The sequence below is a fragment of the Calliopsis andreniformis genome, chromosome 8 (assembly GCF_051401765.1).
Source record: "Calliopsis andreniformis isolate RMS-2024a chromosome 8, iyCalAndr_principal, whole genome shotgun sequence".
In the NCBI taxonomy this organism is placed as follows: domain Eukaryota; kingdom Metazoa; phylum Arthropoda; class Insecta; order Hymenoptera; family Andrenidae; genus Calliopsis; species Calliopsis andreniformis.
This window is the reverse complement of record NC_135069.1, coordinates 9,899,372-9,927,326: the sequence shown is the minus strand read 5'-3', so window position 1 is coordinate 9,927,326 and position 27,955 is coordinate 9,899,372. Positions and strand designations below refer to the sequence as shown.

Below are 27,955 nucleotides of genomic sequence, written 5' to 3'. Positions count from 1 at the left end.
CAGGAAAACAGGGTAGAGTCCAGGGTAGTTTCACCACAGAATCACCAGAACGATCTGCACTCTCCGGAGGTTCAAGCGCGACTGTGGAATTCATCGTTCTCGAAGGGTATTTATACCTTCCGGACCAAGAAATAGAGATCCAGTGATTGGAATTATGAGATTAATAATAAAACACTACACTATATACGTTAACCATAGGTTAAAGACACACTTTATTGCACTAAGCGTAGACACAGGCACATATATAGAGAAGGTATTAATGCTGGTCATTCACTTTCTATTAAAAATTCGAGCATTGCTTATCGGTGGTCAAGGATGATGAATGACGAGTTGGTAATTGGTCAAGACAGTCCAAGGAATGATAGAAACTATCTACAGTCCGCACACTTCCGAGGCACCGCAGCGACTGCGAAATTTGTCGCTCCTCAGGGGTATTTATACTTTCACGGCGAGGAGAGAGGGAACCAGTGACCAGCGATAGTATGAAACCTTCTGCCTGGTGACGTCACGAAGTAGAAGGGGAACTTCTCGAGTGAGGTGGGGATTCTTAACAATCACGAAGCGGTGGGGCAATCCCCATCCCATGTGAAAAGTTCTCTTTCTACCTTGTGACGTCATCGAGCAGCAGCTCTCATACCATCCTTGCCAGGTACTGAGACTTTGAGATTAATGGAACGAGGAAATCGTGAAAAATTGATAATTCGAATTAGTCTTAACTTTTGTAGTTTTTAGGTAAGGAGATATAATGAAATTCGCAATATTGCAAATTTAGAATAATTTCTCTGCTCAAAAGGTGTACGTAATTTCTGCAACGCAATAGGTTAGGATACTTATAAAATAGGGGAACTGAAGGATTAAATTTAGAATTTGTGCAGAACGTACCGCTGTCGACAATGGCCAATTATCAAGCTTCGTTAAGCTTGGTCAAGTGTGACGAACAAGAGAGTATTACTAATTGAAAGAGAAATCAACGAGACCTAGCTTTGAAATTAAATATTGAATTAGAAGTGCATCCCGATTCAGGGATCACTATGAGACAAAATCGCGATTCACGAATGACTGTAAGAAGTTTTACTTATAATATAAAAAGAAAGACACTGTTGTTGAAAACTTTATTTCGTAAAGAAATTACAAAACTCCTTGTACCAAGTATCTCGTATGTATAAATTTTTAATATAAATGCATTCGTTACATATATATGTATATATAAACGTGTACCTTCATAAAACAAATGAAGTAATAAAATAATCTTATGTTTTATAAATTAAATACACTCAATACACTTTAACCCTTAACTACAGACATGTAATTTTGAAATAGACAAGTATCAATTAGAACCTACTGATATTAAATATTTTTAAAATTAATGTGATTTTAATTTGAATATAAAAACGAAGTATGACATGTGTTTCCAAGTTTCATTATAAAGGCTTTGATATTTAAATGAGAGTAATAATAACAAAATATCTTATGAAGTCTACCAAATTTCGTGTCAATAATTAAGGGTTAATAAATGTACACTCTGTTTTCTTTTTTTTTTTTAATAAAGTAATGAGCATTTGTAAACTAAAACGTTTGAAGTGTTTTTAGCACCCACTCACTTTGAGGAAATATGTAAACCTGTTAAATTGCAAACTTTGTTTTCTCCAGACTATACAGTATTCAACTTCATTCAACTTTTAATAAAGTTTATGTAATGTTTAATTCCCTGAAAATAGCCTTAGCCTTCTATAAATAAGTTCGTTCTATTTCATCAAATTTTATGCAAATAGCAATATGTGTTCCCAAAATCTGTACAATATTACAGCTCCTTGACGCACATCGTTTCTTGCCATCAATAAATCTTTCCATAGAGATACATTTATTCTTTGGCGCAGCTCAACATCAATACACGGTTCCACGCTTCAGACTCTTTAGTTGGTTTTCACGTGAGCGTTCAGCCAGCTTTCCAACTTACCACTGTTTTTAGCCAGCCATTTAATGTTGTTGGCCACTGTTTCCAAGGCTTTCGCGCGGTTCATCGCTCCAGCACCTGCGTCTGGGTATTTCGCGAAGAAGGCTTTAATCTCGTTCAGTTTCGTTTCCGTAGCGAATGTCTTCGTAATCGCAGGGATCAATGCGCCAAGGTTTCGATCGTTCAAAGTATATCTGCTGACAAGGAACTCCCAGTTAGAACGAACCCAGTCCCACACTAACGCAGTGCCCTCAGGATTCTCGGAAATGGCCAACAGACAGCCGAAGAAGTCCTGGGCGCGGACGTAGTTTTCATCTGTAGCTGTCGTGATGAACCTGCGTGGAAAGAAATTCAAAAAAGAGATTGATCAGTGATGGAAAATTACTATGTTTGATTTTTATTGTTTTTGCTATACTGCACAACTATAAAGGAAAGCAGTACCTACTAAAAATATTTTACTACTATTTTGCACTAAGACAAGACATAAAATGTTCATAATTATAAAAAACTGCAAAACACTTAATTTCATAGTTTTCTATAGTTACTGTCATTCTCCATAGCTTGACAGTATAGTAGATTGTAAATACAATTTGCAGTAGAATTAAAGGATCACTAATTTTAAGCAGAAAAATGGTCAATGTTTGAGGTACTGTAACTCTGACAAAAAAGTCGTACAAGGGTGAGCCTTAGCTCATTTTAAAGAGCAAAGTTTCTAGTTTCACACTCATGCATTGAATGTTTTCGGAGGCCCTTAGAGGCCATTCAAATATAGGACAAAGCAGAGTGGGTGGTTTTCCCCCAAATGTCTTCCAAATTCAAACGCTTGTACAGAGCTTAATAACTTTTTCTACAACTTTTTCTTTTGTGAAATCAATCACAGTTTTATACATCAAGCTTCTGCAAAATTCGATAGAATAAAGTGAGAACTTACTTCTTTAGAATCCAACTGGAGCGTATTCCAGCTAATCCGCGCATGAGCTTGAGTTTCTCCGTCGAATCAGTTTCAGCAACGAACTTTTTGAACACTACGTTCCATGCTGCTTCGTCACCAACATGGTGCATTCCTAAAACAATGCAGAAAAACGATGGAGTATTAATATGACGTACATTTCACTCTCAAATAAAAGTCAGATGTTACAGTTAATAACAACAGTATTTACGAAAGACAACAGACATTAGGAATAGAAAATATATTAAGTAACCAACATTTATTAGAATTTAGAGTTAAAAAAATAAAAATAATAGTTATAAAAAAAGATTTTACCATAATAATAAACAAGAGGACGGATATCTGGATGTGGACGATCATCCTTAGGATCTTCTATCCAATTTTTAAATATGTTCCCAGCGTCCTCAAGGCATTCGTCGTGTCCTACTGAGCAAGCTAATCCAAGGATCGCTGTTCGAAGTCTCCTATATCAGACAAGACGATACGAATCATGAAAAAAAGCTGTTCAAGGAAAAATGTAAGATTTTTGTAAGAAAGTAACGTTTACGTACAGAGTAATGTTATCTTCAGTGCTCTCCACGCTCCATGCTACTTCATGATACACACTGTCCACTAGATCTCTCACGTATTTCTAGTCAGTAGAATACAAAATTGAGTTAGTTTTCTAATAGATGTTAACTCTTTGAAGCACAGTAATGCTGCCGTCTAAACATCATAACAGAGACCCTGTCCCTCTACTCGATAAGCTACATATTGAATGTATCATTGATGACGATGGTCAGTACAACGAAGATGTTCGTTTGCGTGTGACCTGTAAACATCTTGCAATGATTTCTTCGTTTCTTGGATACTTATCATTTGAAACTTTACATATTCAATAGCTTCTAATAGATGGACAGGAGTTCTGTTATGACGTTTAGGCGGTGGTACTGCTTTTGAGTCCACTAGCGAAAAAATCACCCTCTATTAGGTCTGTCTGTAGTATTTGAATACCACTCACCCTGAATTTCGACGACGAAGTAGTAGACGACAGTAAAGTGTCAAGAGCTGTTAATTTAGATTCTGCCACTTTCCAAGGGACAACATGGTGTTCTTGAGGAAGATATCTTGTCATGTTCATTGCAACTCCATAATCGAGTTCTCCAGCAGCTGCCAAACTAAACGCATCTTCCAAAAGGTGTGCTCTGTCTGACACTGACAATCTCTGTAAATGAAATAATACGAAATCGAACGTTAATATGAGAAATACACTCAATTTAAACACGCACAAGTTCTTTTTAATTTTACCTTATGATAGTATCTAAGAAGGTTGTTGAGAGACTCCCATTCAGTTGGTTCGTAATTAACTCGATAGTATCCAACTTCATCCGCGTTAAACTTGATCCAGTCAATCGTTTCGTTGAACACAATCTCGACTATGAAGTTTAAACAGTATTTATAGTTATTCTTCGGATTGTTATGCATTTATGGAAATTTAAAGTAAATAAAAAGCTACAAGATACAAAGATAGAGAAAATATGAAAACTAGAGTGCAAATTATAGTATTTGAAAGATGAAGGAAATTCTTATTTAGGTTCCATTTCTTTAACTATTTTATGAGAAAATGAATTTGCTTAAATTCCGCAATCTAGTTACAATGAAAATATATTTGATGATAAACTTTTAGTGAATACGAGCAACTGATTTCTAATACAATTAAATAGTTGTCTACTGCACAAGACTGTTAAAAAGAAAAAAAATAATTACGTTTATCTGCATCCTTGTCAAACCAGACGAGAGTTGGTTTCTCTGTTTTATTCGTTCTGTAGGTGATGGGGATAGTCCACTTGTATCTTTGAAAAAAGATACGTTAATTACCATTTGTCTTCTTCATGTTATGATAATATTAGACTTACAAGTTACAAGAAGAGCCCACGAGCGTGGCAATCGCGTTTAGAATAAGATTGGGTATTATTTGTGATATACATATAGTGTAATAAAATCCTTATACCATGCATGAAAATGGGTTTTTGACGAATGGTATGAGACTCTTAACATGTTATGTATATACTGCAAATTATACCCAATTTTATCTTAAAAACGATTTCCATGACCGTGGACTCTTTGTTAGAAGATACTCACCCAAATTCAGAGTCTGCTGGATCAAACTGAGCATCAGGATCCGCGAGGAATCGCTTCTGCGTGAGTATGTATTTATTCTCAAACTTCTTCACGTTCACCACTGGGAAGCCTTTCTGCCTGGTCCACGTGTCCATAATTTCAGTCACGTTCAAGTTCGATGCCTCTTGCAAGATTTTGAACAAATCAGCCGTCTCTGCGTTATGGCACATAAATTTATTTAGGTAAGTAGAAATAGCGCCGTAGAAGATATCGGGTCCAATGAAGTTCTGCATCATTCGAATCACCGATGATCCCTGAAATTTCATTAGACGATAAATGAGTTAAGACTGCATGAGTTAAGGAATTGATGATTAATAATAGTACTGGTTTACCTTTTTGTAAGATATCTCGTCAAAGATCGCAGTTATTTCATCAGGATTGTTGACAGTTTGTACGATCGGATGAGAGCTCAGTTTGGCATCAGTTACGAATACCGAATGCATTTGTTCGATGAGGAATAATTCTGTCTAGAAAGTCATACTATCAGTACCTACATAAACGCCTGTACATATTGATAAAATACAGTTATCACTCTTTCAATGTGATCCTTAATTAACCAACCCTATTTCAAAATCTTACAATTCTCTCACTTTCTTTGAAAATAAAAATAACTTACCAGAAGAACTCACCAAGTATAACTCGCACTTTTCAATGGTCTTTGGCTAGTTTGTAGAGTTCGTCAAGCTGAACACGTTAATAATCTTTTTAGCTACCAACGCTTAACAGTTTCCAAGATACTAACAATTAAAGATATTTAATTAAAAAGTTTCAAGTTCGATTCCCGTCTTCGCAAATTCTAGTTTATATTACTTTTAGTTTTTGTTATTAATTCTAGTAATTTTATTATATTATTTATTTTACTTAATATTTTTGGCTTCCATTATTTATGTTAATAACTTTAATCGTGAATCTCATAAATTATTGGGCGTTGGTGGTTAAAAAGGTATTGGTGAATTTGATTTGACGAAGAACCATTCAAAAATGCAAGGTACACGTGGGAGTTCTCCTCGTTAGATATATGCACCTAAAAAGTCTATCTTCTCGAGAGCAATTTTATAAAAAGGTTTTAGATTTTGAAACAGGTAATCATACAATTTTCAATTTTTATAGGGACCTACACAAAAGAGTTATTCCAAAATAAACAGAAGTACATATTCATACAACAGACAAAACAAGATGCACATCACAGAATTTTGCAGAATAGATTAAATATAACTAAAAATTAAATATAAATTAAGAACTGACCAATCCCCAATCAGGAAGAATCGCGTTGGCGCTTTCGTACTGCATGAAGGACGCAAAGCCCTCGTTGAGCCATAAATCGTTCCACCAGAGCATAGTGACTGAAATACATAAAAAAAGTTCGAAAAAAAGATAAAAATTTATCTTTTTTCTTATAGTTGCTCAGGTTAATCATGCTTACCCAAATTCCCAAACCACATATGAGCAAATTCATGACTGATGACCGTGACGATGTCGTACATGTTCGCAGTGGAAGTTGTTCTTTTGTCATACAATAGTCTTGCTTCTCGATAAGTAACAAGCCCCCAATTTTCCATTGCACCGGATACAAAGTCAGGAATCGCTGCCATGTCTAGAAATCAAATTTCGAGAGCATCTACTTAGAGAAGAAATAATTTTATTAAAATAAAATAACAAATAAAATATAGACGCCCAATCTGTGGATCGCGATCCCTAAACGAGATGCTAAGTGTTTCTTCAGAAACCACGACGATTACATATTTCTAATTGCAATTATTTTTAAGAAAAATTCTATTTCAAGGATTCTCAATGCTTATTTAAATACGGTTATATTATAACTATTTTATTAATGGTTATAACGTTGTTTTTCAACTCTTTAAAGTATGATAGAGTTAAGTGTCCCACCTTTTTACTTAAATATATATAGTAGAATATTTCTTACACCTTCTTGAAAAATTAAAATTACTTGAAACACAACAATTATATAATAATTAAAATAAACCTACTTTGTTAAATTTTAGAATAAAATTTCTGTGATTCAAAGAGTTAACAAATGGCATAAAAACATATTTTCTTGCAAATATTGGGGTCTCATCTATTTTTCACAATTAAAAAAGGCAGAAAATACATCTTTAACCCTCTACTAACTTCCTTCGAATTTATATTCTTCCTAATTAATCCTGTAAATGTTTGATTCAAGCAGCGATAATACATTAAAATAGAGGTTTCAATATATCTTCCAGAATTTTTTTAGATTTTTTGAAAGCTTAGAACAATAAAAAGTAGTCGCGGAGGAAATGGACTCAGTGTACCCACAAAAGTTTAATCGCAGAAACGCATCTCTCGCTATAACTTACCAAGCTTTGGTAATGGATAATCGATACCAAACAAGTTGATGTAATATTCGATGATTTTCACGCCTATGTCAAGGGCGAAGGAACCTTTCTCCCTTTGAGCCCTTGTGGTATATACACTGATAGGAAATTGACGATTGTTGAGACCCTTAGCCATGCTGGTAACAGCAACGAAATCGCTGACAATGAAGCAAGTTAAGTACGTTGACATCAGGACGCTCTTTGCGAAAGTTACTGTCGTTAATCCAGGCGATGGTTGATTTACTTGTGTGCTCTAAAAAGAATGCACGCTTTTAAGGATCATAATTTGAGGATTAATGAAACAGAAGTAAGTAAAAGAATAAAATCTTGAAGCTTCATAAAATTCTATTACACTCATTGATCCTAAGCTCTATAAAATTCTACTTCATCATCAATCTTAAAATATTACAAAATTTTATTTGTGTGATAAACTTGTTATTATTCTTAGGCTTTTCTAAAATGATATCAAATTAATTAGTTTCTCTTATTTGTATCACTGATATGACAGGAACTTTATATTGCGATACAACAGAGGCTCTGAAACGCTATAAACTCGTACTCGTCACTGACTTTAAAGTACGACTTTATAACGAGGAAATATTATATCGTGTAGAAACACGAGAAATAACTTCCTCTTGAGAAATATTTACCTCAACATTCATATTAGATAATGCACTGTAACAGTCTCCGGTAGGATGAACCAATTGCACCGTGAATTCTGCTTTAAACGCTGGCTCATCGAAGCAAGGAAATGCTCTTCTGGCATATGTGGGTTCAAACTTTGACGTAGCGATATGTCTGCGAAGAAAAATTCAAATTACGTCAAAAAAGTTTAGATTTTCTCATCATTTTATATTGTAAAATATTAGAACTAAAAGAAATTTTGCTTTTTCGTTACTTGTGGCATTGAGCACACAAACGAACTAAGCTACATTTTTTCCAAAACTGAGTTAGTCAAATTAATTTATCACAAAGAAATCCTATATTTTAGATCACCTATGCCTCATTTAGTAAAAGTATTTATTTTTCGGTCATGTTACGCTTGTACTTTTGTACGTAGGATAACAAGAAGATTCGATATGTACAAACAAAAAGGTGGGGTTCTGTTTAAAACAAAGCGAAACCATTTATTTTTTTCCTGTGACATTTTTCTCTAATTTCAACCAAGAAAAAGGATATGGTTTGTTACAGTTGAGTGAGTCACTTTATAGATTAAATTTTACATGTTCAAGATGGAAGCACACCTAGGTGCGTGCATACGATCAGGAGGTAATTATTTTGAGCAATTTTTAAAAAAGACTTTATCCAGTATAAATAACTATAAAACATGATTACAAATTAAGGATCATCTTCAAAGATTATTATATTATATAGGTGCATATAACATTTTTTCCACAAAATGACCTCCCAACAATGTTGCCAAAGTTCGTCGATATCAATCTGGGACACCCTACATAGGATATATACATTTACATTTTTCAATAATGTTGCGTTCACGTAACTTTGGGCCTTAATAGTTTGACCCTAAGGTAAATTCACTGACGATGTAGTCTTCATCGATGACGATGATTTTTAAATGTTATAAATCCCGATATTTTGAGTAACTTTTTCCTTTGACAAAATTGGCAGACGACCTTAGTTTCCCAGTTATTCGCAAAAAGACTTTCTTTATTATACAATCTTATTTTGTGTATATGTGCACGCCTGTGACAGTTTATGCGTCACCACATTGCTGCAGCAAGCGCATATAAGGGGTGGCTCACGTGGTGTTGCATTCCTTGAAAGAAACTAGCCCAAGTCAAACCTAATTACAGGACATTAACAGAATGCACTACTTTTAGTACTATACTCTGACCTAACCGAGACGTAACGCAGACCTACCAAGTTTTTTGTGAATATCTCAGAAGCTAAGGTCGACCCCCAATTTTGTCAAAGGAAAAGTTGTTCAAAGTGACGACATTTATAACATATTTAAAAACCATCGAAATCAGCGAGGACCCCTATTATTGACAACTTTACCAAACCTAGCGTTGTTCAAGGCTGTTCATGTAGAACAACAGAATCTTCCTTACCATTTCTGAAAGAAAATCACTCACCTAGTTTTATTATGTTCATCCTTGTACTTGCTCGAGTAAAAACCGACGATCTTGTCCGGCTGCAGAGCGCCATTAAACTCGAGGCTCAAGTTATAAAGTCCCGTGTGAAGCTCCTGCACGGTCGACAGCACGAACATTTCATATTTTGGAATGGGTGTAGTGTGGAGGATCTCGAACTCGTAGTTCTCTTCGCGATCGTAGGTCTTCAGCGTGGTGGACGTGATGTTGAGGTCCTTTTGATGAAGCGCTATGTAATTCCTTCTGCCGAGGACGTCGATCAGGATCGTAACTTTACCTTGAAACGTGCCCTTTTCGAGGTCTGGGTGCAAATAGATGTCGTAATGCAAGGGCTTCACGTCCTTTGGCAGTCTGAAGGACAAATCGGGGATCGGTTCCTTGGCCATGATGGCGGACGCTGTGGAACGAAGATGTCAGCTGAGAAGGGCGTCTTTAAACTTCGACGTGTTATTTTAGGCTATCTGGGACTCTGATAAAAGTGTCGGAGTGATAATGCAACGATACCCGCGTAAAATCGGTGTAATGTGATCGCGCGGCAAACACAAGTTAACACTTTGAGCCTTGCCATTTAAATACTTCGCTACTTTTCTTGTATTTAGCGATTCCTTTACTTGTAACAGAAAGGATGTTGATCCAAATGGAGGTTTACTGAATAGAACTGCAATGAAAATATAGTAGATCAGTATCTAACCATTTTCATGGAAAATCACTTCAAACGTTAAGGCAATTGATCGATCCCCTTCGACTTTTTGCGGTCTTCAAAGTATAAAGTGTTTTTCTTATTTACATTCACACATGACACAATATGAATTTTATTAATATGGAAGAAGGTTAGTTGAAGTAAAGTAAATTTATTTACGTAAACAGTGTTTTGTTTGCTTTTGGATATAACTTTTTAATGTTACTAAATTTGGTATCCAAAGAAATCGAGGTATATATGTTTATACAAAAAGAGTATGAAGAAGCTATGACTTTAGCCATCAAATAAATTGATAGTCGATCAGGATACTGATCACTTTCTGAAGCTATTTATCTTGAATATATAGTATTCAAAGGATTAATTCCAATTCAGTAGGGGATGACACAGTAATGAGATATATTTAAAAGAATGTTCTTTACTAAAGAAATGACTTGAACGCGTTGAAACTGTTTTTAGCGAGAATACAGAACAGAATCTCTACTACTTAGAAAATACTTAATGAAATATCTGATTTTTGCTAAATGTAGGATTACTTTACAAAAGATACCATAATTTGTTAATTGCAGAAAACAATCATGGGACAATAACTTAATCAAATTCAATCAAAATTAATATAATCAAAAGTAAAGAAATAGAAAACCAAAATTTTAAAAGGTAAGAAATACCTATAAAAGAATTATAAAAGAAGATACAATGAAAAGAATTGTTAAAGTATAAAATATAATGAAAATCAGAAATTAAATAAAATTTTAACGTGATAAAAATATTATAAGAATTGAAAATATTCCATAATAATTAGATAACTGTTTCCCATGTCAAAATATGTATAATTGTTTTCTTATCTAAAGAAGTCAATTATCTGTATAGTGGTTCAAAGGTTAAATAGGATAATTAAGAATGAACGTATCAAATGTTATCATAGATCATATCTCGTATATAAGTAGTATATCAGGCTGCTGGGATAACTTAGATTGATTTCATTCATATCAATCAAATCATTTGTCAATGAAGATTGATAATGACGATAAAGACAATTTTTATGTACAAACAAGTTGCAGCAAATTAATACGTATTTTTAATTAGTATTCGTCCAATATTACGAGTCATTGCAGACTGATAGTTCAAACTAACAACAGATGTGATAAGATTGATAGCGTACTAGGCATCGTACAAATACGAGATAGAATGGAGATAATATCTACAGGGTGTTTCACGCAACTGGGCCAGACTATAGGTCTTAAACGATAAGATATTGGAAAAAGTGTCATCAGATAAACTTAAACAGTATTGGATGATGCATGTTTTGGCGTATGTGTCTATTCGAAAATGGAAGCGTTTTGCCTAATTTTTTAACTTAATTTTTTACCTAAGTGCTCTAATACTTTCGTAGAAAAGAAAAGGAAGTAGAAATAAGGTGTAATTTAAATAGAAATATAAATAAAAATCTTTGAAACGCTTCCATTTTCAGGATAAACACATACGCCGAAACACGCATCATCCAATACTGTTTAAGTTTATCTGATGACATTTTTTTCTATCTCTTACCATTTAAGAACTATAGCCTGGCCTAGTTGCGTGAAATACCCTGTACAAAACAATGTATAAAACTGAATTTTAATTAATTGCAAGCAATGTTACCTATTTCCGAAAAATTTATTTTGCACTTCTTTTATTCGTATGAAAAGTCTTTGCTCCCATTACCATGTCATCCCGCTTTTTAGCAATGTAATCACAAACAGTAGTATTAATTATAGCTCAAAATGTTAAAACGCAAACGAATAGGACCCCAATTAATCGACTTAAAAATTATAGTGCCCTTTTATAATATTTAATTTTCTAAATTTCATTAGAAACAACATTTTTTCATTAAATCAAAATCAGTTTTATTTGCAGTCTTAGTGTAATTTCATTGTTAGGGTACTGAAAAATCGAAATTTTGAATGACATAGAACGTAGACAATCAAGGGCTGATTAATCAAGGTTCTATTTTTAAAATTTGAAAATAAAATTCAAAATGGTTCAAAATGGCCACGATTATATAGTACACAATGTTAACCCTTAGTATACCAAAATGGAATCAATTATATAAGGTCAAAGACCTTAACACAATTGAATTCAATTTTTCAAGTTTCAAAATGCTCCACTTTCTAACTTTTCGAATTTTCCAATATTTAAATCTATGATTGACAGTTTCTCAAAAATTCAAATATTAATTTAAATTCCTAATTCTCTGAATTCAAATTCATGGGAGTCTGTATTTGAACTCTCAGTGATCCCACTTTGGTATGATAAGAGTTAATAGAGGGTCTTTCATTAAGAGTGATAGATCTTTGAACTTAAATCAAACAAATTGTATGTAAAGTATTGTGAAAATCTTTATTTAAATTTGAGAATCTTAAAGGCAACGTTATTCGTTACTTGTAAAATTGGTGAAACAGAGTCTCAATTGTATAAGAATATTATACAAAATTTAAGAATTTTGAGAAAAAAAAAAGAAATTTGAGAATATTTAAGCAATATTATTTTCCATGTTTAATAGCACTGAATGCACTTTAAATTTAAATAACAATTTTCACAGTACATTACATACAACTAATCTTATTTAAGCTTAAAGATTTATCACTCTCAATGAAACGCCCTATACATATAGTCAAAGCAATTTCAAATTTCCCGCCGTTCCTTAATCGCAGTCACGAGGGTTCTGCGTCTCACAACCGTGATAACACAAACGAAGATGCAACTCACGATACTGATAGCTGGCAGCTTCGACTTTCTGGTCAAGAAGAACCAACAACGTAGCCAGGCATGTACAGATCAGACTGAGAACAAAGCAAATGCTGCAGGTGAAGCAAAGGAGACCCGTTCCTCGTTGCAACTGCGCCCCCAACGCTGAGAACCCAACACCGTGGCATCCAGCGCCACCGGAACTTCGTCTAGCGACCTTTGACTCCATCTGGTACGCATGTGCCACTTGCGAAAGAATAAATTGAACGTGAAAAATCTGGTTGTTGGGATTATCTTTCGAAGTAAATTGTTAGGACACTCCTAAAAAATATTTTTTCTGAAATATTAGGCTTCTTTTATCTTCTCCCTCCGCGCGGAGAATCGAAGGCATTCGAGGCGGCAAATTTAAAATAATACGAGAGAAAAGGCGCCATTTGAAAACACGATCAACTTATATGAAATATTCTGACACTGTTATTGTTATTTGTTAGGCTGCGGATTTTTATGCAAATGCATAGTTTTATAAACGAGGCTAGAAAAATGGAACCTAGATTGAAATTCGTTTCACCTTTCACGTATTGTAGATAGTACTTTACTTTAAGAGTTTGTGTATTTTTGTTTATTATATGCATTCTGCAACTTTCTACACGTTTAAAATTCCCATAAAACTCTTATGTAGAACAAGTAAGTAATTACAAGTTAACTCTTGTGACAGTTTGTATTATAAAGTGTTAATTCTGAAATTTGAACTATTCAATCTATGCAAAACTATAATAAACTAAAGAAAGTTGGAAAATTAGTATGGCACTGTTCTTTGAAAATATACCTAACGAAAATATTATTATAATATTTTTCTTAGCGCGAGATAGGATTATAGGGCCCAACTATGAAAAATGTGAAATCGAGTTTTTTGCATGTTTTGATCATTTTGAATATTTTATGTTCTACGTTTTAGTGCAAAATAGCAGTAAAATATTTTTAGTAGACACTGCTTTCCTCCATAGTTGGGCAGTATAGTAGTTATCTGAAGCTTTATTTCACGAACTGGAATTTTAATTCACTATTTTTTCCTTTGCGCCTTAAATCAGGGACAGTTTGAATTCCAAATGTTTATACCAGTATTTACTGGACTTTCATGGTCTTCCCAAACGAAGAGCGAGGAAGCAAATATTTAACTAGAAACGGCAAGTTTGCAGAAGGAGTGCCATTCACCGCACACTTCACTGGACCCAACAGAACAGGAAACAAGTGACTAGAAAAATGTTCGTAATACCGTATGTGTCCACGATCTGCACACCACTGACGTAATGGTTAACGTCAACACTGAATGAGTTCACTAAGAATTATTCAATTATCTCCCAGTCTCTTTCGAATTGAATAATAGTCAAGGAGGAGTGGCCGATTCAAGCGAATCGATGTCCTCTGACTAAACGATCGGTGTCACTTGCACTGGCTTTATATCGCGCAGTTTCCTCACAAATCTCTCCAATGATGAACTGTCCGCTCCTCGAAACTATTAAATCCCCTTATCACTGGTCAATGAGATAATCTCGATCTGTGTCGAAGAACGCTGCTGGGAAAATCACGACCGACGTCAGTCTGTGTCCCACGATACACGTGATCCAGTGAAAGTTCGTTTAATCAACACAAGCGAAAAAGTTAAGTGAATTTTACTGAGATAATAACTGCCTTCGCGATTTCTTGAGGACAACGAGTGAATGATTTATATGAGATTAATTGTTTCTCGGATCTGTTTAGAAATCGATGTCAATTGTCCCGATAACACTGAGGCCAGTCTTGATGGCTTTTAATGGTTCCTTGGCTTTGTTTTTCGTCCTTCGAATAGGAGATTCTCTGCTGGCTCAAGGACTCCAATTAAAATTCAATCGCGCTACGATTTGTTGCTATTGGCTACGATGCGTCGTTTTGGTTTTAACGACGTTAGAATTGCTTTCGTTGATTATTTTATAATTGATATTAGAAATATGAAATTCGTTGTCTAGGGAATCTAAATTAGTATACAAGGTAATTATGTTAAAAAAATATTGAAATTCCAAATTTTTTATTTTCAAGCTTTTTCTTCAAGTCTTCCTTTATTCATTTCCCCAAAATTAACACTCTAGAATGTTTATATTTTATTATTAATATGAAAGTAACTTCAAAACTACATGTCTTTTTTTATTAATCGTTATTTAGTATTACTACTCTTTTGTAAAAAATAACAGGAGATTATCGTTCACTGATAACATTATTATTCACAGTCATGGAGGCTTCTGATACAAAAATAATATAATAAACCAAGTAAAATAAAAATTAATATAATAAAATAAAATTGCACAAAGTCTGTTAAATTATTGTAACATTTTTTAATTGAAAATTATGGCAAACAATGAAAGTGAAGAAACAATGCAATTTCACCGTTACGCTTTCCCTTTCGAAATCGAATGAGACTTGTTTAGGTTTATAGTAAGATTAGAAATAATTACGAACATAAATTGTTCTACACCATTACCTTTGTTTTTCTTGATAATAACTGTGCGTAGGAACTTTTTCCTTGTTTTCAAACAATACTGGAAAATCACATGCAAAGATAGTTCCTCTTCGTTCGATCATCGAACAAGAACTGCGAAAAATATGGAGCGCAACCAGGTCTTTCAATTGCATACGCAACACGAAGACTTGCCGCGTGGAAATTCTTGGTTAATTGGGCTGAATTACTGATGCGCAATTTTGCATTCATTAATCTCGAGCGAAATTAAGGAAACTCACGACCTTGCTCAATCTTTCACAAGTATGAATGTATTATAAAAATCAAGATGCGTTATTTAATGACATTTTCTAAAGTCGACGCTTATAAAGAGCAATAATATGATATATAATTTATTTTTATTTTCTTTTAGATAATTCTCTATTATTTTTTATTTTAAGTCGTATTTTCTGGGAACCTTAGTAAATTACATACCAAATACAAGAAATATAAAATTTAAACCTGTTAGCTTGTAAGTACTATTTTAAATACATACTTTCCAGCGAAAATTTTCCAGTGAAAAAAAAAAATTAAGAAGTGAGGTGACATCGCGATCAAAACAAATTTCAAAATAAATAGGATGGTTACTTCCGAAAAAACATACTTTTGTAAAAACGATGATAACTTTTACATGTTTTAACATTGTTAAAAATTTAGATTGATGCTGTTAAGATCTAGCAAATAAAGAGAAAAATTAGTATTTTACTGCACATTTTAAAAAAGGTATTTACTTGATGTATTCAAGAAGTGCAATTTTTGAATAAGAAAAGTAGTGTAATTTTAATGTATAATAAAATTTATCAGAACAAATTAATAGTACAACAGTTTTTTATTTTTACTCATTTAGAGTGATGTTTACAATTTTAAATATGCCCCTGCATTGAATAATGTAATAAAGGTCGTAGAATGGCAACTGAGAGTTCAATGCCTTGTTTCTTCCCTTTTCTACAATAATTAATAAAAAATCCGAAATATTTTCAGTTTAAAAATATTATAGTTCTTTTAGCAGCCGTATTATAAACGTATTCAACAAAAATCCTGTGACTTCGATTGTAATAGAAAATACGTCTTTGTCACACGTGGGTCAGAATGACTACACTTTTAACAGTTGCCAAATACGTACTAACACGTTCCTGGCAGAGTAACCGCTAGAAGTGACAGACAGTTTCAGACTGACATAAAACGAAACGACTAGGACCATTATAAACGATGTCTTGAAAATATTTTTCTTCAAAGTCAAACTTTAGGCCAATTTGACCCAGTGTGACAGCCGAGGATTAAGTTCACTGTGAAACCTAGAGGAAAAGAAATTATACTAGAAAAAGGAAAGTAAATGGTTGGAAGTCTCAAACACTCTATTAACCATGGTAACAGTAGATATTTGTTTCTACCGATAACAATAATTTATTTATAAATACATTGAAAAGGTTGACGTTGTCCCGTATTAAAACGTACGCATGTAATGCAAACAGTTTCTTCGTCCTCAATTAACCACATACTGTAACCCCTACAAACTACAGTTTTATGTACTTTTTATTTTTACAGTCTCCACAAACCCAACTATACTTACATATTTACGCCCCGAATCTATAAATAATATTCGCCCACAAAATCCTAAAATTGCAGATTTTAGATAACACGTACCAGAGATAAGAAAACTATTATCTCTATAGGATAAATCTTATCATAGGAATCCATGCTGATTCACATAGAGATTCAAGATTTCATAGACACAACAAATCACATTTTTTGATCAAATAAAAATGAATTGAACACTGCGTACAAAAACGTGTATGCTTTCATATGTCCCTTCCTGTGTATATACATTATAGTCCTTACACATATAAAACAAAATTTACATAAATTAATCTTCAGAGGAGTTCGTTGCTTCCAATAATAAATAAATAATATTCCTAGAATAAAACGAAGTCGTAAACCACGAAAAGGTAATTCAGAAACATCATTTTCGAATTTGTATAAAATCCAATCACCAATATCTTTTCCTTGCTCTTTTTCCTACTTTTTTTTTGCGATGTAACGCGTCATGTGAAGAGATTTCGAATGGTACGCGCACAGATTCACGCGACAGGACAATCGGGGTCTTAAGGCAAATTTGTCGATGTTGGATTGTCGCATTTGTTGCTAATATTGTTGCTCTTCCGAGGAACGACCGCCGTCTGCACGACTTGTCGGATGTACTCGCCCATAATTGTCAATCGCCACGATTCAAATTGCGTTTAATTGACTCCGTCCTAGTCGCGGGCTTATAGTAAAACCATCGTAACTCGTAAACGACTCGAACTCGATTCCTCGATACACATTTGGCGGAAGACAGACGAACGAACATCGAGCTCGAGTCCTCTCGCATAACTGATCATTCTCAGTGATTCTTTCATCGTGTGAATATTCCTTTTCTCACGTCCATCGTCAAACAGATCTAACCTAGAGTTCCCATTCGTTCTGTTTTCCCAGAGACAGTCCCTTTTGTTCGATAAAATGTCTCAGTGTATCAAACTTATTCCAAATATCTCACTTTTTTATCAAAATCGATGAATGAAGGATGTCATTTCGTTTTTAATGAAACCATGTAGTGATATTCTTGGTGGCTAATCTATGAAACATTATTGACCAGTTTCTATTATGATGATGGCAATATTATGTCAAGATACAAGAAGAGAAAAAATTGCTTGAATAGATTCACAAGTAGAATTTAAAACATAAGCTTGACTATTGCGTATCTTATAAAAGTGTAATTTTTTAAAGTGGAATTTATGTTAGTTAATATGCGTATTTTTATTTCAATATAGCATTGTTTTTGGTTTTCTTAATTCTTGACGTGTTCAGTTTTTTCACAAAATGTTCCAAGTCTTTTACGTAAAGATTTGAAAATGTGTCAGTTTTGTCTCATTTTAACTCCACCTCAACGACAGAAAAATAAAATCAGTTTTGTTGAACTGACTTGACTCCTAATTTGATCTACTCTATTGTATGCCCATTTTAGATGAGTGTGTAATATCCTCTTCATTATTACAAATAATCGACTAATTATATTAACGATGAATGTAAAGATCTCATCCAAATTGAACCACTATATTAGTAATTATGTTTCTTTTGTCAGTAGTTTTTTTACTCAATGGACGTTAAAAGGAACTCTCGCACGGTTATCAATATTTCAGATCATTAACGATTTCCCGCGCGAAATGTCTTTCCCCTTATCTAAGTACTAGACAATATAATCAATATATAGTTTATGCGCTTTGGTTTGAATAACTCTATATTGCTCGAAGTGTATTATAATTGTATCGATGGTTTGCCTATCGTTTATCAAAACCGACGTAATACACATTGAGCAGGGTCAGCTAATACACTGTCCAACTATCATGTACACACGATAGATTCACCGCGAAATACTTGAGAACTCGAAAAGCGAAACGTTTTCGACGCTAAAAACGATAACTCGAAAGGCCACGAATTAATTTGATTTCACGTGTGAAGAGTTGATTACTTCGAATGCTTCGTCCCATCATTTGCTTCTTTCTTTTCAATCCGTCGCTTTATTCACGATAGACTTTCCTCGAACTCGATCGTGCAGAAAATGTGAATCGACTATTTAGAAAATATTGTAATATTCTTCGTTTGTGCAACATTTTTGTCAACAGATAATGTCACGATTTTTCAAATAATCGATTCTTCATGGGGAAACGATACCACAAATCCTTAGTGATATAATGTATGTGCTATAAGTATATCACTAACTATTTGCGTACATACGCATGTGTACATGTTATATATAAATATTAATTGACGTTATGAAAACTTGATCGTCCCTCTTTTGACATGCGATCGTCCGTGCGAACTCAACCGAAGATCTTATACAGTATCATTGCTTAAAAACGATTACTTATTCACATTTGTGGATGATTTCTACTTGTTGGATTTCCTCAGGTTTTATGTCAGAGTCGCCCCATCCCCATTTGTGATCCGCGTGACTGTGAACATCGTTGTCTGCTGGACACCTGATAATAAAAATTCAAATTTCAAAAGTGTTTATTATTTTACAACAATCATGAATCTTCGAGTAACTCTTGATGTTATTTAATGTCAATTTGTTTACGATATACTATTTTGTTCTTTCGATCAACGTTCAATCTCCCAGACAGCACTCGACATCTTGAAGACGTACATAGATGTTTTAAAGACATCTATTTTTTGTCTGAACATCTTATAGACGAAATTTGAACGTTTTTAATAGGTTCTGTGAATGTCTTTTAAGACATCCTAAAGACGTACTGATTTGTAATTTCAGATGTTCCAAAGACGTCTTCTGGACATGTTTAGGACTTTACTGAATTAAATTTATAGAGTTAATTGGAAGACGTTTTTAAGACGTCATTGTGCTATATGGTCTATTTTCGTCTATTTAATATTAGCAATTTTCATCAAATATTAATATTTTTATGTTCAAGCACATTGTACATATTTTCAGCATCGTAAATTCTATTATTGGTCATCTAGTACTTTCTAGTAACTTTATTTCTTTTCAGAATAAAAATATTTTTGATTAATTAAGGTATTAGATGAAATTAAAATTATTTAATTAATATATTTTAAGTCAGATACTATATTAGAAAACTTTAAGGAAATTGAATTATTGGAAATTTTGAAACTAAGCGATATTGAATATCAATGCTGCCATGAATATATTTTTATGTATGTATATAAAAATAAGTTAAATAAGTCAAGTTTATATTTTGAATTTTTTATAGACTACTTAATTCTAATCTTTAGAAAAGCTTTATCTGTAATGGATGTAAAATATACAATTACTGAAACCATCTATATAGATTAATGTGCATTTAGTACAATTTACTGAAAGAAATATTCCAAAACTTAAAGGAAAAAACGAATCGAATGCGTACCTTGATCCATCACCGGTTCTGGTTGCCCTCTTTAGTACCACGCTTTCTGGGACAAATTTTAAGTCGTATGCCAAGCCTATTCGAGCACAAAAATCGATGAATGCTGTTGTGAAATTCAATTTGTAGTTCCCTAATTCAGCGGCTTTGTAGTCATAAGGGAACACGTGGTGATAATTGTGCCAGCCCTCTCCAATCGCAAACAATGCAACACTGACATTTTCGGTGGGGCCAATTGTTCTAAAAGTAAATAAAAAGCTTGTCAAATTTCATGCCACTATTGTGTAGATCAAATGTCTATAATTAGGGGATAGACGATGCTTTTTGAATCGTCACGCGAAGCTATTTGTAAGAAGCTAAATAAGCAATTTTATTCTGTAAATTGGAATCCAGAAATTCAAACAAAATAAGACTTCTAAAATTTTAGAAGTTATACTTCTTAGAAAATTAAATATTGAAATTAAGATATTTCAAATTAAATATTCAAACATTCAAATATTGAATATCTAGAAATTAAAATTTGTTTGATCTGTTCCTCTATATAATATTTATCGAAAAAAGTAGAATAACTGGATTTAACATAAAATATGATTTGTTTGCGCAAAAAATGAGTTTGTTCGATACATTTGAATTCCGATTTCGACACTTAACAACTTCGAAACCAGGTGGATCACAACACAAATGTTATCTTTACTCTACCTTTGCTCTGAATACATCGCTCTATCAAGAAGAATGATGCATGTGTTGGGCAAAGGAGAATCAAGAAGAAGAGAAGAAGGAGAAAGACACAAACACCACATACGAGAGATTGTGGGTGTGTAGTAGGGCGGTGTTGTGTGCTTTAATTACTTTTTCTTTTGGTTCATAATTTAATTAATTATTATACACACTAACACACACAACTTCCTACTTGAAACACACACACTACACACACACTAAAGGGATCGGTGGTCACCCATCTTTAAATGGTACCCGTGCTGAGGCTGCTTAACGCAGAATATCGTGGAAAGTTAACCCAAACTTTCACAACCAATTCAACCTCTGTGAGGATGTTTTGTAAATTACGTATGGCTTTCTCCGATAAATAAATATAAAGAATAAAAATAAAAATATAAAATAATAACGCGCAGAATTTCATACTTTTTTGCTCGAAATTGAATAAATGAATCTCATAATCAACAACATATCCATATCTTGATAGTATATTATTAAGAGAAATGTAAAAAAAATTGATATTACTGTTTTTTTGTTAGCTCTATAAAAAAAAAGTTTAATACATTTTATTATATTCATGGATTCCTTTAATGTCTATTACACGTCTGTATTAAACAAAAAATACTATTTTCTAATCACGAGCCATATTTGTATTGTTAAAATAATTTGTTTGTACAAAGTAAAGGACAAAAGTTATTGTATTTCAGTTTAAAGAATGGTTCATTAATTTCACGGTAAAAAGAAGTCGTTAACTAATCAAGTAATCGTTAGTCCTTATGAAATTAAGAAAGGAATACCTGGGCTTTTAATAATTAACAAATGCGCTTTGGGACTTGAATAGTTTCGATTTAAGCAAGAGTTGGTCAAACCCAGAAGCACACATTGTCAGACATACAATTGCAACTCAAAGCAATTAAACTTCTCACTTAGTGGAATAATTACTAGGCTTGAGGCTATCGAACAGTTTGAGAGTACCTATTTAGGTTTCAATCCTAAATAACTTGACTTTGGTCTTCCCGACTACCCCTTAAAAATTCTGCAAAATTTTCCAAAAAACGAAATAATATATGTACGAAGCATTGAGAGCAACAACAGATTAACCCCAGGGTTTCTTGGCAGTAAATTAATGCTACTAACTCAATTTTGAAAAATGTGACTTAGTCCACTTCTGCATTTGATGCCTCACATATCTTTACAAACAACAAAAATCATTCGTTTTTTTTTACTAATTACTCAAACATGATTATTTTTGAAATTATGCCATGAATGATACGTTAAATTACCATAAGAAGGAAAAGAGATAATCTTAACAAAGTTATGCTCTAGTAAGTTCTAACTGTTCAATAATTTTGTTGGTTTGTCTAAAGCCGATTACAGAGTGAACAATCCTTTCTCTATCATTCTATTTAATAGATAAAAAGGCAATGAGTATGTAAGATGCTGAACGAAATAACCTGATTCAGACACATCGTAATTGAAAATTCATTTCTCCTCATAGATGCCTTTCTAGGTAAACTGTATATTATACCGTTTTTAATTATGCACAAGTATGTCAAAATGCATCGTTTGTTCTTATAAGTCTACTCTCTTAGAATTTATTGTTAGACATACAATGAACGCTACTCGTTCCTCTGATTTATTTGTATATTAAGCTATTATGTAACATTTGTATTACAATGAATATTGCTAATATCCCCATTTGGGGTTCATTAACGTAAATAAAGAAAAGAATCAATATATAAAATTCTGTTAAGCATGTAATCGGCTTTTAGTTAGACCGACGAAATTGTCAGTCGTGTGCGCCTAAGCTTATGTGTAGTAACATTATTGTTATGTTACACACTGTAACTGATTAAAAAAAAAACAATTATTGCGTACCTGTCGTAAGGTTTCATGCCCCAAATATGTGCTGCAGAATTCACTAACCACGTCAGGTTTAAAGTCAGGGTATATCTAAACACTGTGACGTACCAGGCGTACAATGCTTTCTCGTTCCAAGCATAGACAGGTATCCACGTGGGAAGTATGAAGCAAAACAGTGGCATTAAGATAATATAAAGTCTGTAAGGAACAGAAAACGCAAGTTCTTATGTTGCAGAGCAAGTGTCTTCTTTTGAACATTCGTAGAAAATATGTTAAGGAAGTCTGAGTCTACCTCCTCTGCCAAACAACAACTGGATCTTGCTCCAGGTCGGTCATGTCAATGTTGGCACCCTTCTTTATCACGTCAGGGTGTTTGCGAACCATCAGCCAGCCTATATGAGAGAAGAAGAATCCCCTTTGCGCATTGTGTGGATCTGCATCCGAGTCCGTGTATTTGTGATGCACTCTGTGGTCCCTCACCCACTCGTAGATATGATTCTGCGCAATAACGCTCAAATTTGATGCGTTCTACTTTTAAGTTATCAATAAACTATTGTTATAAATAAGTGGAAACGCAGTTCAAGTAATAACCTTGGGGTACTGTGAACTATTCATTTTTTACGTCCTTTTGGAAGCTTTGTTTCAATCATTCAATTTATTTATGAATTAGTAGAATCTCAGCGTATTGAAAATATTGAACTATTACATAACTTTTTCTATATTTATAGAATATGTGTCTAATCATTAGACTGCGGAATTTTATGAAAATTCACGTTTTCAAAGAAATGGAATTTAAATACAGATATCCACTCTTAAACAATAATATTATAACGTGTGCTTTAGATATTTTATATATTTTTGCAAACTGTGTGTATTCTGCATTATTTTGCAAATTTAAATTTCTCATAATTTTATAAACTTCCACAGTCGACTGATCATTGTCTGTTATGATTTTCGCTAACTAATAACTCTGATTTGTTAACGTTCTTAATCTGAAATAATTTGAAACGATACATAATCTATAAATTTTTTTGCCAGTTGACACAAAATCGTGTGCTTCAGTCTTCAGAATAACTTGAAACACTTTTTGGAAATAAATATAGCGTATACATTCCCATGAAAGCAAGTTTTAATTTATCTAAAAATAATGAAAGATAAATTTAAAAATGAAAAACATCCTCTTATTAATTTGAGGCAAAATTGCTTTTCTATCTTCAATCTCTGAAGAAAATAGTTTAAGAAGTCTTTGCTGTCCGAATATTAGATCTGATACACCTGAATTAGTGAGTACTAAGTATATACTAAATACATACACTAAATATATACAGTAAAAAAAGAGGAATCTTACTTGAAACGCTATACATTGAAAGAACATCAACATGACTCGGAGCGGCCACTTTGCTTTGTATGATCGATGAGCCCATAATCGGTGAGCACCAGCTGTGACACCTAAAGCCCCTGTATATGCTACGAAGAGTGCTGAAAATTAAAATTCTGTTATGTAATCAAGTCAATTTTCCACGTTCGATTCATTTAATAAAATAAGGTGTAATTATTTCTCCCACTTAATTCTTTTTCATCAGGTATTATTCAATTATTTTTTACTTCCTACATACATATTCAGAACTCACATTGCAGGCTAACTGAACAGAAGGTTAATCGTTATGAACCGTACACAAGCTTTCATTACAGGTTTCTAAGAAAGAAGGAAAGAAGGATGCTGCATCAACATTCCTTTGAAGTGCTTTTTGCGAGCTAGGATATACCATGTTCTTAAAAGCCCATGAAGGGACATAAAATTGATCATGAAAATTACCGTTCGATTGAAATCACCACGAATTAACGTTCTACAATTTCTACTTTATATAGTTTACCTATGACCCATATAGCAAGCATAATAGTAACTGTTATATCGCTTTGGAAAGTAATAGCTTCGTGTATCATGTCAGTTTATCCGATCGTGTCTCTAGTGTGATCATTATTTGCCAAATAAATTGTTTAGCAAAAAGAGGCAGAGCATATTCAATTTACTGGAGTGCTTATTTAATATGCTACAGTTTCTATTCATGTATAATAAATATGTTACTAAAGTATAATGTTTTTTTAAATATTACCCGATGAAAGATGAAACATAATCAGAGATTAGAAACTAACTTAACAAATTTAGGACACTGTGCTTCTTTTCCACAAATTATTCAAATAATCTCAAAGCTTTTTAAAATTAAAAATATCACCTATATTTGCCTAATTTCAACCTAACAGAAATTTATAGGAATTTTTGTCATTAGACTTTCAATTGCTAGATATCATCACTATCATCGTTATATTAATGTCATTTTGAGGCCTCTGGCGTATACTGTGTTCATCCATGTGTCAAGACGCTGCTGCTCATAAAGTTTCGGGAGAATGTTGTCGAATGCTAATTTATTTCACAGAACACTGCCATTACCATTTATTATGATACCTGAGTGAAAGTAAATTCTGAATCATAAATTCTACGAATTCATACCAATCAGCAACTTTAATGCCACGACGTTTTGAATTTCTAATCGTGGAAAGAAGCGTTCCAACCGAAGGGCATCGTTACAGTGAATAGATAAGCTGTTAGATACTCGATGACAAAAGAGAGATACTATCAAGACGCGACTTACTCCATAATACTGTGTAAAATTTCACTGCAGTGAAGCAAAGGTACAGCCCATACAACGCTCCAATGTGAAGGTAAAGAAAGGCGATCACGTTTCTCCAGACAATCCTCCATTTATATTTCGGTTGAACATTCGACGGCTGCTGAGCAAGGAACTTCTGTGTGTTTTCCTTTTCTGCCGATGACTTCTCCCGATGAACATTTTGCTGGGAAGCTTCCAGATACAATGCCGCTGAGGTACCGAATAGATTGGGCGCCATTTTGAAAAACTGGAATAAATATACCTTGGATATGAATCACTTAAGTGTGTAACGAGGGAGAATTGAAGGGCTCGGTGCAAGAACTGATCAGCTTCAGTTTTTAAAATTTTAGAATATTAACAAAGAAAACTATTAAATGCTAAAATACATAAAAATCCACACAAATAGTAGTTTCTGCTAAACATTGGAGCTAACCTCTTCTTGTACCGAGTCCTTTAATTCTTCAGAAATTTAGAAATTTATTCATAGCCATCCTTAAATAATTCATGCCTTTTAGTTCTGGACAGATTTTCGGTTACAGTTTCCTATTTTTTTCCTTAACTTACTTTATCTATTCAGTTCTATTTTATAAAAATTATATAGCAATAGCTGCTCCTATGTGTTTAATTAAATAAATGTTTCAATCATTGAAAATGTAATATCCCTGAAATTGTTATTGAATGAAATTCTCGAATATACAATATTCACTAATTATAAAATTTTGTTCTTTTTTCTAATATCATCTATTAACCTGACTTCATGCTTATGCTGTCAAGACGTGTTGTCGTCGTGAGAAAGTACTTTTAAAGTCACTATTATCTAGTGACTATCCTTTCAATCTTTTCTTTTTTACGGATTGCAACTGTCAACATCCAACAGAAGAATTCTTCGAAGTCTTACAATCAGTAATAGTACGACCTATTGAGGCTGTATAATTATCACAAAAGGCTGTGACAAACGATATGCATCAATGCAGCAAACCAAACGTCGCGCTTTTCATCTTTTTCAAACAAAACGATTCCTATTCATATTTTAATTAATTGTATTTAAACATAGAGTCAGGAAATGATGAACGAGTATCTAAGAAAAATTGAGTCTTAAGAACTGTCATGGAACAGTAAAGCCTTGAAGCACAGTCTTTAAGATTTCAAAGATGAAAGATTATGAATTGCATCTTAGAATTAGTAATGACTCGCTTGCTTTATTAAGTTGAAATTTACGAGTTAACTGTTCATGTGTTCTTAAATGTTTCTTAGATCCATTTGTTATATGGATGTATGACTGCCGTGTACCTGCATTAACTAAGGTATCATAGCTAATTAGTTGAATAAAAGCGCTCTAGTTTGGTTAATTATATTACTGTGCAATCTTGTACACGGGATTTCTAGCAAGAAAAGTAGAATAATTATTAGAAAATTAAAAAATTCACATTCTTACTTTTAGTTACATTCACTTCGCATTAAGTACACTTCAGAAGCCGAATAAATTATTTGTAGAAGAATATTTGAAAGTCAACTTTCCTGTATTAAATAAACAATATAGTTTAAATACTTTATATGACTAAATTCTATACTTAAATTTTACAATAAATTCTATATTTCTATGTATATTGAAACTTGTTTGTTTTTATCTAAACAATATAAGCTGTAAGTTCGTATCAGACATGACAGGCCATTCATATAATTTAATGGTTTGTGGGTTATATCAAAACCTAAATCTTCGTAGCGAAAGAATGCTTTTAATTTGGTGAAAGTAGTAACAGAAATCTTTACTAATTCTTCATTTACTAGAAATATGTAAAATCTCTGTAACGGTACTTCTAATGTCGCTCGATACTATCGAAACGCGTCTTCCAAGAAAACGTATTATACTAGATGTATTATACAAATGTATTGTACTAGAAACTTATAGTCTATTTTATGTTCATTTTATACCTGAACGTATTACGACATAACTTGGACGTCTTAAAAACATCTAACAGCGTACGTTTTAAAAACTTTCAAAATGTACATCCATGTCTTTTAAGACGTTCTAAAGACACAGTGATCTGTAACTTCAGACGTTTCAAAAACGTCTTTTGGACATTTATAAAATTTCACTGGATGTTTTTAAGACGTTTTTAAGACGTTTCTAAGACATTTTTGTGTCATATAAGACACAAAATATCTTATATGTCGTATTATTAAATTCTTGTCTACTTACATTACATTACACAACTATACAAAAAGAAATTTCTTAAAAGCAAAACTTTTTAAAAAAATTACTCTTTAAAAAGAAGTTGAATTTGAAGATTTGAAGAAGTTGAATATT

At 33.1% G+C, this 27,955-nt stretch overlaps 2 protein-coding genes across 6 annotated transcripts in view; both read right to left on the bottom strand.

Annotated features, from left to right (window-relative positions):
• Positions 1–1,352: 1,352 nt before the first annotated feature.
• Positions 1,353–15,733, bottom strand: LOC143182435 (glutamyl aminopeptidase). 3 transcript variants are annotated; one of them, XM_076383414.1, is made up of 16 exons: positions 15,471–15,733; positions 12,980–13,204; positions 9,517–9,931; positions 8,071–8,218; positions 7,403–7,673; positions 6,487–6,657; positions 6,309–6,406; positions 5,396–5,530; positions 5,025–5,317; positions 4,650–4,735; positions 4,191–4,318; positions 3,904–4,107; positions 3,455–3,534; positions 3,219–3,367; positions 2,886–3,018; positions 1,353–2,289 (listed from the first exon to the last, which is right to left on the bottom strand). In XM_076383414.1, exons 2-16 carry the CDS (start codon positions 13,185–13,187, stop codon positions 1,914–1,916), a joined length of 2,895 nt encoding a protein of 964 aa, XP_076239529.1. In that variant the 5' UTR covers positions 13,188–13,204; positions 15,471–15,733; the 3' UTR covers positions 1,353–1,913. The 3 variants fall into 3 exon arrangements, with proteins under 3 accessions (XP_076239529.1, XP_076239531.1, XP_076239530.1); XM_076383416.1 differs by lacking the exon at positions 15,471–15,733 and adding an exon at positions 14,232–14,355; XM_076383415.1 differs by lacking the exon at positions 15,471–15,733 and adding an exon at positions 14,075–14,193.
• A 718-nt stretch (positions 15,734–16,451) lies between these two features.
• The window catches only part of LOC143182433 (acyl-CoA Delta-9 desaturase-like), a 39,286-nt gene continuing 27,782 nt past the window's right edge, over positions 16,452–27,955 (bottom strand). For all 3 annotated transcript variants that reach the window (XM_076383410.1, XM_076383409.1, XM_076383408.1), the window contains exons 2-7: positions 25,630–25,894; positions 24,327–24,457; positions 23,271–23,476; positions 22,994–23,176; positions 20,405–20,641; positions 16,452–19,501 (exon numbers count right to left, since the gene is read on the bottom strand). In XM_076383410.1, coding sequence (XP_076239525.1) covers positions 19,387–19,501; positions 20,405–20,641; positions 22,994–23,176; positions 23,271–23,476; positions 24,327–24,457; positions 25,630–25,885 — 1,128 coding nt within the window. In that variant the 5' untranslated portion in view covers positions 25,886–25,894 and the 3' untranslated portion in view covers positions 16,452–19,386. The remainder of the gene's footprint in view (positions 19,502–20,404; positions 20,642–22,993; positions 23,177–23,270; positions 23,477–24,326; positions 24,458–25,629; positions 25,895–27,955) is intronic.